The 16,258-nt window shown below is 41.8% G+C and overlaps 1 protein-coding gene across 1 annotated transcript in view; it reads right to left on the reverse strand.

The window, feature by feature from the left end:
- Nucleotides 1-9,417, reverse strand: part of LOC146618223 (amyloid protein-binding protein 2-like) — a 30,702-nt gene extending 21,285 nt beyond the window's left edge. The window contains exon 1 of the mRNA XM_085370079.1: nucleotides 9,243-9,417. Coding sequence (XP_085226205.1) covers nucleotides 9,243-9,263 — 21 coding nt within the window. The 5' untranslated portion in view covers nucleotides 9,264-9,417. The remainder of the gene's footprint in view (nucleotides 1-9,242) is intronic.
- Nucleotides 9,418-16,258: the final 6,841 nt, after the last annotated feature.

Consider the following 16,258-nt stretch of genomic DNA (forward strand, 5'->3'; position numbering starts at 1 on the left):
TAATGCTCAAGTGCTGAATCACAGGCTGCAGGCAGCCAATCACACATGGGGATCAACACAGAGCACAAAGCTGCAGGAAGAGAGACTAAAGCCCCCTTGTGTGTCATGAGAGGTAGCAGCTAACTGTATTCATGACACAAGCAGCAGAAAACGATCCGTACAACCACTGCACACAGAAACCTGGCTGTCCTCCACATCTCTGATTAACCACAAAACAAACAAACAACAACAAAAAAACAGCAAATAAATCTTTGAAGTTGTTTTTTAATGTGAAGGATGATAAGAATCAGATTCATGAATTCATTTTGTTACATGATTCGTTATTCAGTTCAGATTCTGAGCTCCTCTCTGAGTCTGAGCTGTAGACTTCAGACATAAAGAGCTTATCCCAACAGAGCTTTTTGACTCATTTTATAAAGAAAACCGATGAAAGATTTGGAAAACGAACAGGAAAAAAGCAGACACTTCACACTGGCTTTGCACTGCCTCGACTCGAAAGAAAAAGTGAACCAAACACTGGTGACGCAGATCAACCGTTAACTCGAGTTCAAAGGTCAGTTCAAAAGCAACGAAGTAGAACAAATCAGGGTAAGTACTAGTTTTCCTTTCATGTTTCGCCCTCCCTCCCTTCTTCACACGTACAAGCATGAATTCAGGGTCCAACGCCTCTTTGTGGCCTATCAATAATCTGTATTACCAACCAATAAATTGACCTTGTGCAGCCAGAGAGCAGCAGTAACAGCACTCAGCACACTCTATTCAGCTGCAGCAGCTGCACATAAACTGAGGTCATGAAATTTCAAACCACATTGATGCAGTTTATTAAAAGACACGTGAGAAAACTGAATGACATCAGTCCATGACCGATGCATAAAAAAATGTTGTATTTTTATTATGACTACGAATCAAGTGAAACATATTTCTAATTACCTTCCATAACTCATTACAGTCTGTAATATAAATACATCCAACGTCAAAGCATCAACAGCCCAGCCAGTTAACCATTAACCTACCAGGACAGGATTTAATGAGGCTGTAGAAAAGCGATTAGTCCCCTCCCACCTCTCCATGCAAGAATGCAGATTAAGGTACAAACAGATAGATGGCTACAGACGTTTTGGCTTATTGTTCAGATTTGGGCCTGTGGAAATGTTCACAGCCTATAGTGGGACTTGCTGCCGTAACGTACACACATCTAATATTATGGCGATGATGACCAGGCACCTTAAAGTCACATGAATCGTGAAGATGTGGCGGCCTTCATCTCACACATATTAGCAAGTGCAAGCATAACAAATACCCTGGAGGTCCTAGGAGAGCTCCACAATCTCCATGGTGACAGATGTGGAGGTGGTTCACCAGAGGTAGCAGAGCACAGCTGGCTGAGGAGCCCATTTAGTCCTCATGAGTTTGGAGTCTGATGTTAAATATTCATCAAGTTAAATCATTTCTGTTTAAAACAGTAACTGCATTGATGAAGATATTACACCTGTTCTGAGGAGCAGATCTCCAACAGCTCGTTAATATTGAATGTCTGGATTTGTGTCTGGCACTGAATTTAGATTTGCTTGCACTGGTCATCTTCTACAACGTTAGTCTCTTGAAATGAGCTTTTTAATGCACACAGCCACCGAACCAGAGACCAGCTTCTTTCAACGGGAATAATAAATGAAGGGCAGGCTCTTTCCCTCCTGTAGCATCTGCTTCACTTATTGTTTTTAAAGCTACGAGTTCTAAATTATAGTCCTGTCGTTACTGGTTCTTCAGGCTTCCAAGCAGATTTTACAAGATTGTCTTCAATAACCACCCCATGCACCTGACGAGGGAAAAAAGCTGTCTACTCTGTAGACAACAAGCCTGCCACTTTGAGGAAAACACGTCTGAAATAGTCGTGGCTAGCAAGCCCGAGCTTGTAAAATAAGTTTGGGGGACTCTCACCAGTAAAATAACTGCAGAAGGCACCGTTCTTCTGTATGGATATGAACAAAGACTGCAAAAAACTAAAAATGAATGCTAAACAGAGTCCATGTATGACTCCAATCACATAAAACCATCCGAATGTATCAGAAACATTTTTTTAAAAATGAGGGCACGTCTGAGAAAGTTTCTATGATTTCTTAATTCTTTGTTTTTAGTGTCACACACTGGTTAAACAATGAGCACTGTCACCTGACTGCGAGGAGGCTCCCTGCGCCTCTGTGGGTCTCCTCCAGGTACTCTGGCTAACTGGTGACTGTAAACTGGCCATTTACAAACAGGGCCTTAATAACTGATTCTACTGATACTGATGTTTACTGGGAAATTAAACTCAGTCCATCAAATACCTTGTCAGTACCACAGGAAGATCAGCATGGTGGTAACAGCAAACCTGGTCAGACACTGACCCTCTCACCCAGCTGAGCATGGACATTTTAAAGCTAACAGAAGAAAGCTCTAGAACCAAAGCTGCCCCCGAGCCAGCAGCCTCACTGAGACCAGAGGACCAAAGCAGTTACAAGGAAGGAAAAAGAGTTCATGTCCTGGTGATGTCATAAACATACTGAAAAATTATTTTATTATCTAATATTCGTTTGTTGTTTTTAATGTAAATCTGTTATTTTGCTTGGTGAGGCAGAATATGCCACCAGATAAAGGTGCACGTACAGCAACTCATTTTCAGTTAATTATTTGCACCTCCTTTAAGTTCAATTTATTAAAGCGCTTAAAGTGAGAGAATATCCTGTGACTCAGTGCAGTCAGGTGGAACTACACAGTTTCATAAACAAGTAAATGACACTGTGCATTGAAGGACAGTTGAATTTTGCATGTACATGCTGTCAGTTACAGTTCTTATAAGAGAATCAGCAAAATGAATAAATCACAAATCTGAGTCAGACACCAAAGCAACAAGGATGTCTCTACTTTTTGAAACTATCTTTTTACTGCGACTGATGAATCAAACTCTACTTTAGATCAAGCTTCAAAATAACTGTTTCATTGGTTCAATGCCTTAATGCTTTCTTGGTATAAACCTTTGATGATTTACGTTTGTGAAAACCATTTCTCACACATCACAGTTCTTTTGATTTTCCTGTATATTGCGCTCATTTCATCTTTGCCTTGATGACACCTTCTGTGTTTGTTTCACGTTCAACGTGCGTCACTTTTACATAACTTAAGGGCTCCGCTAAATACAGAACGAAGAATCTGTAAACCAAACGAAGACGAGTTTGAGTCAAATAAAATAAAACATTGTTCTCCTGGAACTCCTGATCTAACGTGATGATTGGCACTGCCAGAGAGCAGAAAACTGTTGTAATAAGACGCGCTAATGGGAAAGTAAACAAAGAAAGGCCTCATTATGGAGAACACTTTGTGTATTGTAATGCTGTGATGCAATCCGGGTATTCTTAGACACTGAGTGGCATTAAATGCAATGGCTACCATTCGATTCACACAAAACAATGGGTGTGATTTCTACGAGTGCCCCAAACACACTTTTCAGCCACTCATAGTCTCAGGCTGTCTAAAGACTGCGTCTGTAACACCCGACACAAGTCACTGCATCCTTAGCTTGTCTTTGGCTCTCCCATACTGTCCACACAGACACTTTCACAGCAGGTTTCCACTATATGGCCACCTCGCTAAATCATCATGGCAGTAGAGGAGCAGCCAGAACCTCCTGCTGTGACTTGATGTTTTCTGTCCTATAAAATAAGCTGAGCCTGGTCGGCCGCTGCTGCTGTCGAGACTGGAAGCCTCCACCATGGCTTCTGAAGCAGCAAATCCTGAACTCACATGTGCCTCGGTGCCCTGTTTAGTCTGGGCAAAGCATCAACAGAAACACCTAGAGGCGCAAACATACATGCAGCGCTGTTCTTGAAGAGCTCATTTCACCTGTGGACATGATGTCACGCAACCAGCACGAGGCTGCTGTGTTGTGGGGTCGGCAAGAGGAAAAACCACATAAAACAGGAAAATCATTTTTACTCTCAGGGTCTATTTTGTGCTGTCGGAGAGGGAAAAAAGGTGAACAACAAAAACAACAAATGGGTTTTACATAATAAGACTATTACAGATTCTTCTGAGTTTAGAGCAATTACTCTAAAAAAAGCAAACAAACTGTACAATACAGCCAAGGAAGGAAAAGAAACACCTACAGAGGCTGAACGGGCTCATGGATGGTTAACTATACCATTCATGTCAGATGGAAACAGGATCATTAAGAGTCAGAAATAAGCAAAGAATAAATAAGAAGTGCAACTGAAAAAAAGCTAGTCTTCCAATTAATTTCTATAAAACGGAAATAAAATGTGGACCACAATCGATGAATGTCCAGAGGCATGAAACCTTATTGGCAATGACAACATGAGGTTTCAAAATTTTACATGAACAAAAATTCTACAAGCAGATATGCATCCACCTACAATGCAGCCATGACAGGAGCAGAACAAGTTTCCAGTGGTGAAGGACAGGACAGTAACTTTGGACCGACACTCGGTTTTTATTCATAGAGGTGGAGGGATTTCTCTCCTTAAGTCCTAATGGGACTTACTGGGGAGCCTCTGGTCATTTGTAATAATTTTGGAAGTAGTCTGTGTCTCACAGTGTTGCCCGAGTTCGCCGTCTCCATAATTTGTTAAATATCCCAGTGCAAAGAAATGGTCTTCCATACTTATCCACACACAGAAGCGATGCAGCCCAACATGCTGCCTCTCAGATATTTGCTCCAATGGTAGCATTCGCTGTCATCTTGTGTCTAACGTCCGTCCCACTCACAGCCCTGCTCATCATTATTCGGTTTGCTGCACTGTTGCACATTCAGCAGTTTTGTGAATACCTTTGGTTATGTTTAAATCCCCTCTGTTTTATGAAAAGCGATGAGTGAAATCTTTATTATTTATCATTGTTCAGCATGATGTTTCACTAGCTGAACATGAAAAATACGTTTCAGTGATTCAAAGGGGCGTTCAGATGTGACTTGTGAATTCTGTACTTGATTTTGAAATGATAGAATACCGTCACACCCCGGCTCGGCACCTTCAACATGTACTTTTGGTGTAAAAACAAAAGAATGCCCTTGTTGTGTGCCTTTCCTAAAACTAGAAGGCTTAAGATCCCTGTGTGTGGTGTAAACTTACAGTAACCACATGCAGGAAGTCTAGGACCAAAAACTAAGCAACCTCCAACTCAAGGAGGCTGTTTAACAGCTGATAAACTTCTTATCTTTGCTCAACAATGAAAAATAAATACTTGCTGTGAAGCATATACCACGTGGTCGTAGAAAGCTCCATCACACTGGATTTCCACAATATTAAACTGCATCCTGGAATAACCTGACATTTACAACTTTGCTCAAAATATAGAGATTGTTGTATAGACTGTTGCACTGCTATCTAGTCACGTTTCCATAGCAAACACCATACTGGAGGTTTCTACGACAGCAGAATACAAATTTACATCCCCATGCAAAGCAGCGCTGCATTAACTCAGCTGATAAGGCCTGCTGACGTAGAGTGAGTGTGAGGCTGTGTGTCACAGTGACCGCTGTTGTTGTTGCATCGCTGAACTACATAGTGGTCAACCACAAAGGTACAAATAACCCGTGAAGGTGTTCCAGAAAAGTGCCAGGAAAGATTACTAAGAAGAACCGGTCTCACTGAGAACACAAGGAACCACAACAACAGGTAAACACGTCAACCCAACTCTTTGACAGCTCCATCAAAATCATGAACAATTATTCTGGACAGCAAGAAAGACATCCAGATGAAGCTCCACATTTTTAAAGCCACGTATTGTTGCTCGGTTAAAAACGTCTTCCTCAAGGCCAGTTCATCAACAACAGGGCTACCTGTGACAACTGAGATCAGCCTCTCACCACCATGACTGGAAGGGTCCATATCATCTGCTCCCTCTTGAATTTGACTGACAAGAAGGAACGCCAACAAGCACATCGCCGTTAAACTCGGCAAAACACGAGCATCACTGTGAAAAAGGAAAGTGGCACAATAGTTGTGCTTTCTTCATCACAGAACGTCCAAAAATCAACTACGACTCTATGAAGTGTGCAGGTCTGAACACTATACTTGTGTTCAGCGCTCCACTTCCTATTATTCCCACTGCAAAGAAACTGACTGCGATTCAGTGGCAGGAGTAGCAGAGGGTGAAAATGACTGAATGAAGTTGCATTTCTAAAAAAGTGTTGGTTTTCACAAATACAGTATCGATAATATTAAATCACCTCATTGCATCCTGTAAAACATTCTGCTATGTAATCTATTCAGGTTTAGGATATGAAGGAACTCTTTGATGTGAACTGTTTCCAAATGACGACTAAAACAGATGTTAGAAGTGTTGTTAAATCATACGAGAGATTTCCATGTTTGTAGAAGGAGCAGGTGCCCGTGGTGGTTGAAGGTCATGCTATCAAGAAGCTGTTGTTGGTTGCTCTAATGCATGAAATCAAAAATGCATCACAGTGGTGCCGTGAAATCCCCAAAACTCACAGAGAGGAACTTTAATACAACGAATCTGTTGCTTTGATTCTATCAAAACTGTATCTCTAACACGAAGAAAAAGCTTTACTGTATGAAATTTACACAGAGCTCTGTTCATTCTGGACTGAGTGGGAGGGGTTTTTGGTTTTTTAGAATTTAAGTTCATTTGCTTGTCATCTCTGGGCAAGCTGACCAATCAGAGCAGCCTGGAGTTAGTGGGCTGGGGAGTGTAAAAAAGACAGGAGTATAAAAGAAAAACAGAATGTAACCAAATGTAATCCCCAAAATCTGAGCCTGTAAGTGTACCCGGGCTCCTCAACCACAGTCTCTATAAGCACATATGATACACGATGATGAGTGCCCACCTCTGGCCCTGGACGGAAAGCTTTGTGAACATTGTCTGCTGCAGTATGCACAATCAGCTGCTAAATGGAAGCATCACTTCCCTGCTGTAAAGTGAGATTACTTTAAAAACGAACCTTATTACTCAAGAGAGAATCACACCCATCATCCTTGATGGTTTTACAAATGCAGTTAAATGTTCGTTCAGGTCACGTTACTGTTCTGTCAGCTCTGTTCCTCACGGACAACGACGATCGTAATGATAACAGCAGATTCAAGCATGTGGAGCCGTTCAGTGTGGAATAAACACCATCGCTAGACCTGACCTGAAGTTAGCTGTCACTGCAGCAAGCCACTCACCAAATGTTTGGACTTGAGCCTCGAACCTTCTCTCAAACAAATTAACGCTCCACTCTCCCACATGAGTAAATGTTCAATTGTACTGTGAGTCAACAGAAAAAGGGAAGATGACTTTTACCTCTAAAATCTTAACACTCTCAGATGTGTGTCTCTTGAACCCCTTATTACGGTACATGTTTATATATTAGATTTCCCACATTTCTAAGATTTGAGTTTATTCTATTTCAGAAAAGTGACGATGAGGAGGAACACGCACTTTTTGGTCAGATCTAATGTTTCAGGCACAATTATCCCTCGAGAAACTACCACGCACAAATCAGGCTTGAATGAATAAATGGTGGTGAGGAGTGATCGGAGGATAACACAACAAAGGTGAATCTTTCTGACTGTAAGCCCATTACGCTGCTGATGTCCTGGCAGAATAGGCTCTCGTGAAAACTGAACTCATAATTGCGGCAGTCAAGCCTGCTGTAGCAATTAGAAATGGTGTCATGTGACTGCTTTGATAAGACTGGACGACTAGATAATCCCACCCTGTGTGTATGGTCACATATGATCGTCAGAGTGTAACTGGCAATCTGTTTGAGGCATATTTAAGCCGCAGTATTACAAAGACTGAAGTCACGCTACCCGAAAATCTAAACTGTGCTAAGGCAACATAATAACATTAATAATAATAAAGATGTCCGGTCAAACTTCCCTGCGGAAGCCTGGTAAAGATATGACACAGTAATAGATGTGTAACAGGCTCTCGTGGCTGGAATCCGGACTGACAAAGTTCAGCTGTTGCCAACCCAGGGAGTAAAGTGCAACAAGAAAGCCATCAGGGATAAGATCTCTGTGTGTTTGCAGATAAATGTTCACCCATATCTTACATAAGTGCCGCTATGCTTACACTGTATCCATTGCTTCACCTGTGCGTACTTAAACTAACCTGACAACAAAATGCTTCCAGTAAAGCCCATACGAGCTGAAATACATCATGACGCTGCATTAGATTACAGGCCTGTCAACGCTTGTTTGTTTACCAGAGACCAGCCAATGGCTTCCCCAGTGTTAAAAAGCCCACCTGATCATTTTTAAGAGACTGACTGCAGCGGCAGCTATTTAAAGCACAACTGGTTGTTGTTCCGCTCCAACTACACGGCTAGCTGGTGGACGCTAGGCTCCGCAGAACCTGACAGCTCACTAGCAACAACAGTAACGATTAAGCAGCACATGGCTCGGTTTGAAAACCGGGAGACGAGGGCTGCAACAAACAGTCTGGAGGCATTCCCCACTGACAACTTAGGTGAAAGCCAGCTAACTGTCTAGCTACTAGACAAGCAAGCTAGTGGTAGCAGCACAGACATAAACGTTAGTCAGCTGCAGTTAGCTTGATACAGAGGCAACCTGTGATGCCATCCAAAAATATATATAAATGAAAAATATATTCAAGCACGGATTCGAGATTTCTTTCACAACTGTTTCTCCAAATACTGTCCGCGCAGCCCATCCCTCCTCGCTAGCCAGCACTAGCTCCCACAGCAATTAGCTGGACAGGACGTCAAACCAAGCGTAGTTCAACAACCTGCCAATTTAACTAGACCTTGCACTTAAATAAAGACACGCGCTTCATAAAAATACTTCAGGATTATCTCTATGCTATAAGGAATAATAATTAAATTCGGCGCGGTCAGATTTTACACAGCGACTGTTTAACTACGTTATTTTTCAAGATTTCATTATCCACATACGCTTTCCGCTGCAACCCAGCGTTGTCTCTTACGAGGGCAAACGACTGCGGAAAATACATGCTCAGCTAGTGATTAACTAAACATCAGAAAAAATAAGGAAGCTTTTCGACAAATTTTAATGCCGAAATGAATACTGGGCACAACAATTCCATCGAGGCCGTGCGTTTACTTTATACCCGGCGTCTACTTCGTATAACAGGTGAACCCAGTTAAAGCGTTACACTTTAACGGGTGGTCAGGACGTTCTCTTTTCCATATGGCTAGCCCAAAAGCAGACAGCTAACCTAGCGCAACGACAGATTTCTACTTCCCACGATTTTTGGCTTACCTCTCTTAACGGCCTCGTCATATGACAGGAATCCTATCCTCGACTCCTTGGCCCCCATGCTCCCCTCATTTCATTGCAGTGTGAGGAAATAAACGTTACGAGCTGAGTTGGACAGGGGTGTTTGTCGCCTTATCCGTTTATTGTGAAATGGGCTCCTGGCGGTATGTGTATGTGGTGAACGGGTGAATGTTTTTCAGCGACGCCTCCATTCTGTCACATGATCTGACTCTACAGGTCAGTTGATCTGCGAGTTCTAATACGAGTGAACGCAACCCGAATCACATACAGGGGTGGGGGGTTTCGACTTCAGACGGGGTTTTCAGTCTTATCCGGGAAAATGCAAAACAGCACTTTTACTTAGTATGCGAAGTCATACCAAGCTGTCAGTGTGCGACGAGTGCAGCCACAGTTCAAACCAGTGATAACAGCCCCACCGTGTGGTGGTGCTGCTGAATAACGCTAGCTGACTCTCCCCACAGCGACCCCCGAAGGTACGTTCAGTCAGACGATACTGGTGGCACATAGCAGATGAAAGTTTGCAATATATAGTGTCTAATAGTGATGGGCAGATGAAGCCTCATGAAGCACTGAAGCTTTTCATCCAATTGGTTCACCTCAACGCGAAGCTTCTTGAAGCTTCATTTGCTCTAGCAGAACACCTACTGGACGTAAAAATATTAGTTGGCATGAATTTGAAGAGTGTGGCATTTTGCACACAGCCTGTAAATGTCAACAACAAAAGGAGTGTGTAAAACATCTATATTGTAGTGATGGCAGTATACTGTGTATATTTATGCTGGCAGTATGGAAAATGATTATTTGCGGCAAAGTTTGAACCGCTTCCTGAACCAGTCACGTGGTACAGCCGGGCAGCGAGGCTTCGGACGTCATCATTTTCAGCTCCTCCCATAAATGAAGCAAGCCTCGATACGCGCTTCGCGGAAACGCCCCCTCCATTACTCGACACACGCTTCGAAGCCTCGATACAGAACGTCACATCACTAGTGTCTAACGCGTATATGGCGTTTGTTGCATTTCAGTGAATGTGGGAAGTAGTCCACTTATGTCAGTCGTTGTGAGTTCAGAATTTTTACACCAAAGTCGTAAATACTTATTTAAAGTTTGTCATAATGCTTGCAGAGGCGGATCTAGAAGGGTGGCATGGGGTGGCAAGTGTCACCCTAAAATGATCTCTTGCCACCCCAAGTGCCACCCTAGTTTTACATATGACAGTGTTGTTTATTAAAATAAGATAGTATTAACACTTTAAGTGCAGTTACAGTTAACAGTGAATATAAATTCTAAAACTGAATATATTGCATAGTGTTACCCCCCTCCACCATTAACAAATGGTTCAACCCACAGAGCAGACCTCTTGTTTTCAGTAGTAGTCAAGAACGGCCAATTCTACCCTGGACCACAGAGGGTTAAATTTGAAAACGGTTTAAAAACAAACAAACATCCCCATTCTAAAATGTCATGTGACAATCTGATTCATAAAGAGTGATGATGTCACAAGGACATGTGATGATGTCACAAGGACATGCCTTTGATCCTTTGAAGTTTTTCTATAAATAGGGGTCAGGAGCAGCAAGTTTTAGTCAGTTTGTTCGCAGCCTTCAAACGTTCGACCAGAGATACATTTGAAAGTATTTGTAAACCTCTTCAGAGTCACTGTGCACAGGATTAAAAATGGATCCACGAGAACACCAACAAAGAATAAACAATCTTGCTGCCTCTCCTTCGAGGTCTGGCCGGCCACTCACTGCAAGAGGTAAGCCTGATATGACACGATCCATTGGTGCCTCATCAGTCCAAAGGACATTACAGGAAAACTCCGACCTACATGCAAAAATTAAACAAATTGAAGAAGAGAAGCTTCAACTGGAGGAGAAGTGCAGACAATTGGAAGCACGAAATCAAGAGCTGGAAAAACAACAGCAACGCCAGCCTTACACAAAAATTATTAGTGAGGCCTGGGAAGGAAAGTTTGGTGAAGCACGAGAGAGGATTTTGGTCCTGATGAAGGAAAACAAGACAAAGAGTGCTGAATTAAAAGAAACGTCTGCCCAGCTTCAACGCGCGAATGCTACTATTGGGGAGATGCAAAGGGATCTCCAAAACATGGAGCAAAAGAATCAGGCGCTCCAAGGAACGCTTGATGAAGCTATGGAACAAACTGCACAAATCCTCGGACAGAAAAAGGAAGGGGTCACACAAATGCAGGACCAACTCAAAGGCATAAAGAAAAAATACGAAGTGCTGAAAGTCAGGCTGGATGAAACAGAGTGCAAAAATAAAGAGCTTCTTCAAGAGAAAGAGCAACAGGAAGAAGAAAAAAAACGTATTCTCCAGGACTTGGAGAGAAGAAATGAGCAGTTAGAAAAGATGCACGAGGAAAAACAACAGCAAAATACAGATAAGTGCAATCTATTAAAAGAAATGGAGCAAAGATGCCAGAAACTTGAGAAGGAAGTTGAAGAAACAACCGATCAGCTGAGAACCCTCATCCTAGAGAAAAAAGTGGTCGTGGAAAAGCTCATGGAAAAGAAGAAAAAACGTTTCCGCTTCTTCTGGAGGAGGGACACTCCTGCTTTTTCTACTTTTTCTATTTTTTCTACTGCAGATGTCACCTCGTCTCCCTCCACCTCTGTTCCATCTTAATTTTCACCTCTCCTCTCCCCTTCTCTCCTAACACTTCTTCCCTCTCTCCTTCATCTTTTTTCACCCCAACCAGTCCCGGCAGTTGACTGCCCCTCGTGAGCCTGGTTCTGCCGGAAGTTTCTGCCCGTTTAAAGGCAGTTTTTCTTCCCCACTGTCGCCTAGTGCTTGCTCAGAGGGGATTGTTGGGGTTTTCTCTTTTCTTTTTTTTCCCTTCTTATTACCATTTTCCTTTATTTACCGATTTGTTTTGTTTACTTTTCTTTTACGTTGTTTCTTTATTTACTTGTTTAACTTTTTTTCAACTTATGTAATAAACTAATAAACCAATTGAATTTATCCTCTGCGTATTTTACATCTAATCTTTAAAGAATATTTCCAAAACATTTTCAAACATCACGATCTGTCTTTTGTTTGCTTGTTAAAACCCCGTAAATGGTGAAGTAAAAACCCTGTGATATGGTTTAAAACATCAAAATAGACTAAACAACTAGTCTAAAACTAAGAGACACAGGATAAAGTTGGTGTGAAGGTTTCAGTCTGTGAATGAATCTAAGCACCATCACCTTAACTTTAAATTCATCTCTGTTACCCTCTTTGTGACTGAACTCTGACCGTGAGCACCACAGCCACTGCGCACCAGTCACACGCACTTTAAATCCATCACAGTAAACACTTGGACTTAACGCTACAAGCGCCACTTCAACGACCACATGGGATCTGTACAAGACACAAACTGAAAGCATTGGGGGATATATTACACCACAGGTGCCGTATTTGTGGGGGTAGTTACAGAGGTTGTAATTTTTGCAACGAGACTTTGGCTTTAACCGAAGATGGGGCTCCAAGTTCTGCTTTACTGGCCGAATATTGTTGGTGAGAAACACTCAGTTGTGTTACATTGCTGTGTGTTTGTATAACGAGTCACTTAACTGGTGCTGTGAACATAAAGCAGCTTGTTGCCTGCTGGAGCATTTCGGTGTGTTGGGAAGCTGCTGAAGCAGAATGACCACACTTGAAAAATGTGTAGAAATTGTGAGCTGGCCTTAAGTGTATCAAGTACTGTGTGAGTCTCAGTTTGTCATGTCTCTGTGTTTTTCAGGATACATCAGGATTGGCTGGTGTTTGCTGCATGGGCTGCTTACCAGTAGTGTTTCTCCCTCTTTACTCACTGCGTGTATCTCTTGATGGTAATGCACCCTCTGCTTAGCTCGCTGGATCTGTGAGCACAACTTTTGAATGACTTTGCTGAAAATAACTTGAATAATTTCTGCATTTCTCCTAAGCAGGTATATGCAGTTGATCATACATGTACCATATGTGAAGAGGGGCATTTCAAGACTATTTAAAATACTTTTTTTTAGGTCTTACTGACCACATAAGGCACTTTAGACTCAAAGTTACCTTTAACCATACAGCGCTTTATTCTGTAAACTTCAAGCACTTTATCTGCCTCAGTTTAATAATAAATTAACCCACAATGCTTCACATACTCTGGACTATTTAAAAGGATCCTTCTATGGCCTCTGACAGTGGACTCATCTCTGTGCTTGTCCTGCTAGACCTTAGTGCAGTGTTCGATACTGTCGACCATAATATCCTATTAGAGCGATTAGAACATGCTGTAGGTGTTACAGGTACTGCACTGCAGTGGTTTGTATCATATCTATCTAATAGACTCCAGTTTGTGCATGTAAATGGAGAGTCCTCTTCACACACTGAGGTTAATTATGGAGTTCCACAGGGTTCAGTGCTGGGACCAATTCTGTTTACATTATACATGCTTCCCTTAGGCAGCATCATTAGAAGGCAGCATACATTTTCACTGCTATGCAGATGACACCCAGCTCTATCTGTCCATGAAGCCAGATAACACACACCAATGAGTTAAACTGCAGGAATGTCTTAAAGACATAAAGACCTGGATGGCCGCTAACTTTCTGCTTCTTAATTCAGATAAAACTGAGGTTATTGTACTCGGCCCTGAAAAGCCTAGAAATATGGTATCTAAGCAGATTCTTACTCTGGATGGCATTACCTTGGCCTCCAGTAACGCTGTGAGGAACCTTGGAGTCATTTTTGACCAGGACATGTCCTTCAATGCACATATTAAACAAATATGTAAGACTGCGTTCTTCCATTTGTGCAACATCTCTAAAGTTAGAAATATCCTGTCTCAGAGTGACGCTGAAAAACTAGTTCATGCATTTATTACTTCCAGGCTGGACGACTGTAATTCATTATTATCAGGAAGTCCTAAAAACTCCCTGAAAAGCCTTCAGCTGATCCAAAATGCTGCAGCAAGAGTCCTGACAGGGACTAGAAAGAGAGAGCAGATTTCTCCTGTTTTGGCTTCCTGTTAAATCCAGAATTCACAATCCTGCTCCTCACATACAAGGTCTTAAACAATCAGGCCTGATTTGTCCTCCTTCTTTTCTCACAGAGCATGGAAGCTCCTATTTTAATCCTAAAACTGTACTAAGAGACTTTGCTAAGTTTTCCTTTAATTTGTCACCCATCCGTAAACCCTGAACAGATCTTTATAAATAACTGAAGAAACAGATTTTTGTCGATTTTGCACAGATAATGTAACAACGTAACTGTGCAGGTAGTGCTGAAATAACCAAAGAAGGAAGGGAGTAACGTAGAAATGAATTAGCTACAGTGAGTTATATATGATAGTATAAATGGTCTGTTTGAATATAATGTTGACAGTGATGTGTGACTAATGTAAACGTTCAGGAAATAAGTGTAGCACTTTATAACAATGCTGCACTATTAAGCATTATTAAGGTATTAGTAAGGTGCTGGTCTTTGTGAGTCCATGTTTTGTCCTGATGTACATTGCGGGTGAATTCAGGGTCCTGGTGATGATGTTTTGACACCAGCTTTTTATCTATAAGCAATAATATATTATGGCGGAGTCCATTAAGCTTTGATGAAGTTTTTATCACTTGTGTTTTCCATATGACAAGTAAGAACTGTCTGCATGGGCTGCTTGAATATGAGCTTCACACTGTTCTTAGTGCAGATAAGAACTGTTTAATCCCATCTAAGCCCCACTGTTCTCTGTGCAGCAGTGGACGGCTGGCTGGCAAGGAGGCTGGGCCTGACCTCCAGGTTTGCAGCATGGCTGGATGTAGCTGTCGATAACCTGGGCAGAGGCATGCTGTGGAGTCTGCTGCTTAAGGTCTTACGTTTGAAGCACATCATCACACATGCACAAGGCGATGAAAACGAGGCTGTACTTAAATACCAGCAAAAAATGTTGTGCAGAAGTCAGGAAAGACTTGAGATGAGGTATTGGTGACTAAAGCCGTAATCAACCTGCTGAGGAGGTGTTCGGGGCAGGAAATGGAACAAGGAGGCTTGGTGGTGGGATGAGGAAGTATTCAAAAGTAAAGTGGAATAAGCAGCGAGGTATATTTGAACATACACAATAGTTTATTTTTAGCTTACAAACATCTGAGCATAAAGTGCTGACAAGGAACCCTGGTGTAAACATTAAAATGAAAGTCAGTACAATGTGCAGATTGCAGAAATATACATAAAAAAAATCAGTGGCTTTACCACACTCAGTTTTTCGACATCTGTGAACTACTAGACAGTCATTCAATTAAAAAATAATATTAAATAAATAAAACTAATAAATAAAAAATACACACATCTTACTGATCTCTGCAGTCAGTAACATTACACATAAAGTGCAAACATAATAGCAATTGTATAAACACACACACAAACACGCCTTTAAAGTTTAAAGGCGTGAAATTGGACGGTCTAGTTCTGATTAGCGTCACCGCTGTCTCGGTGGAGTTTAATAAACTCGGCCGTCTGCTTCTTGCTATCTAAAATATAACCAGACACTGGTGTAAATTCTCGACTGTCTCATACTTCTGTTTAATAAGTTTTCTGTTTGACGTTTAGTCAGCTGTGTGAAAACCAAGGAGGAACCCACCCGGGGGATTAATAAAGTTTTATTTTATCTAATCTAATAACTTTAATCTCAGCCAAACCGATTTACTCACGAACAAACAAAACACTGAAAAAAGCCCAACAATAACATTTTTAGGTTGTCTAAGTGACTTATATATTACGTTTAACCCGAGCAGCGAAACTCCGCGGTGATCTGAAAATGATGTGCCGGGAGTTGTGCCGTTCTCGGCCGCATCAGTAACCCTCGAGCTCCCGGCTAGCTGTCGAGCTGGTGGGTAGCAGACGCCTCTGAAAACGTCGAAGCACTTTTGCAAATATGGGATATCTTGATAAACCGAGCCGATATTTGATGTTTACACAGCTACTTTCTCGCCTGAAAATATGTTAAAAGTTTATTTTGTGACCCAGAAAGATTAGTA

Source organism: Diplotaxodon limnothrissa, linkage group LG14, assembly GCF_057381915.1.
Source record: "Diplotaxodon limnothrissa isolate DT_005_m linkage group LG14, D_limnothrissa_male_GT1.1, whole genome shotgun sequence".
Lineage (NCBI taxonomy): Eukaryota > Metazoa > Chordata > Actinopteri > Cichliformes > Cichlidae > Diplotaxodon > Diplotaxodon limnothrissa.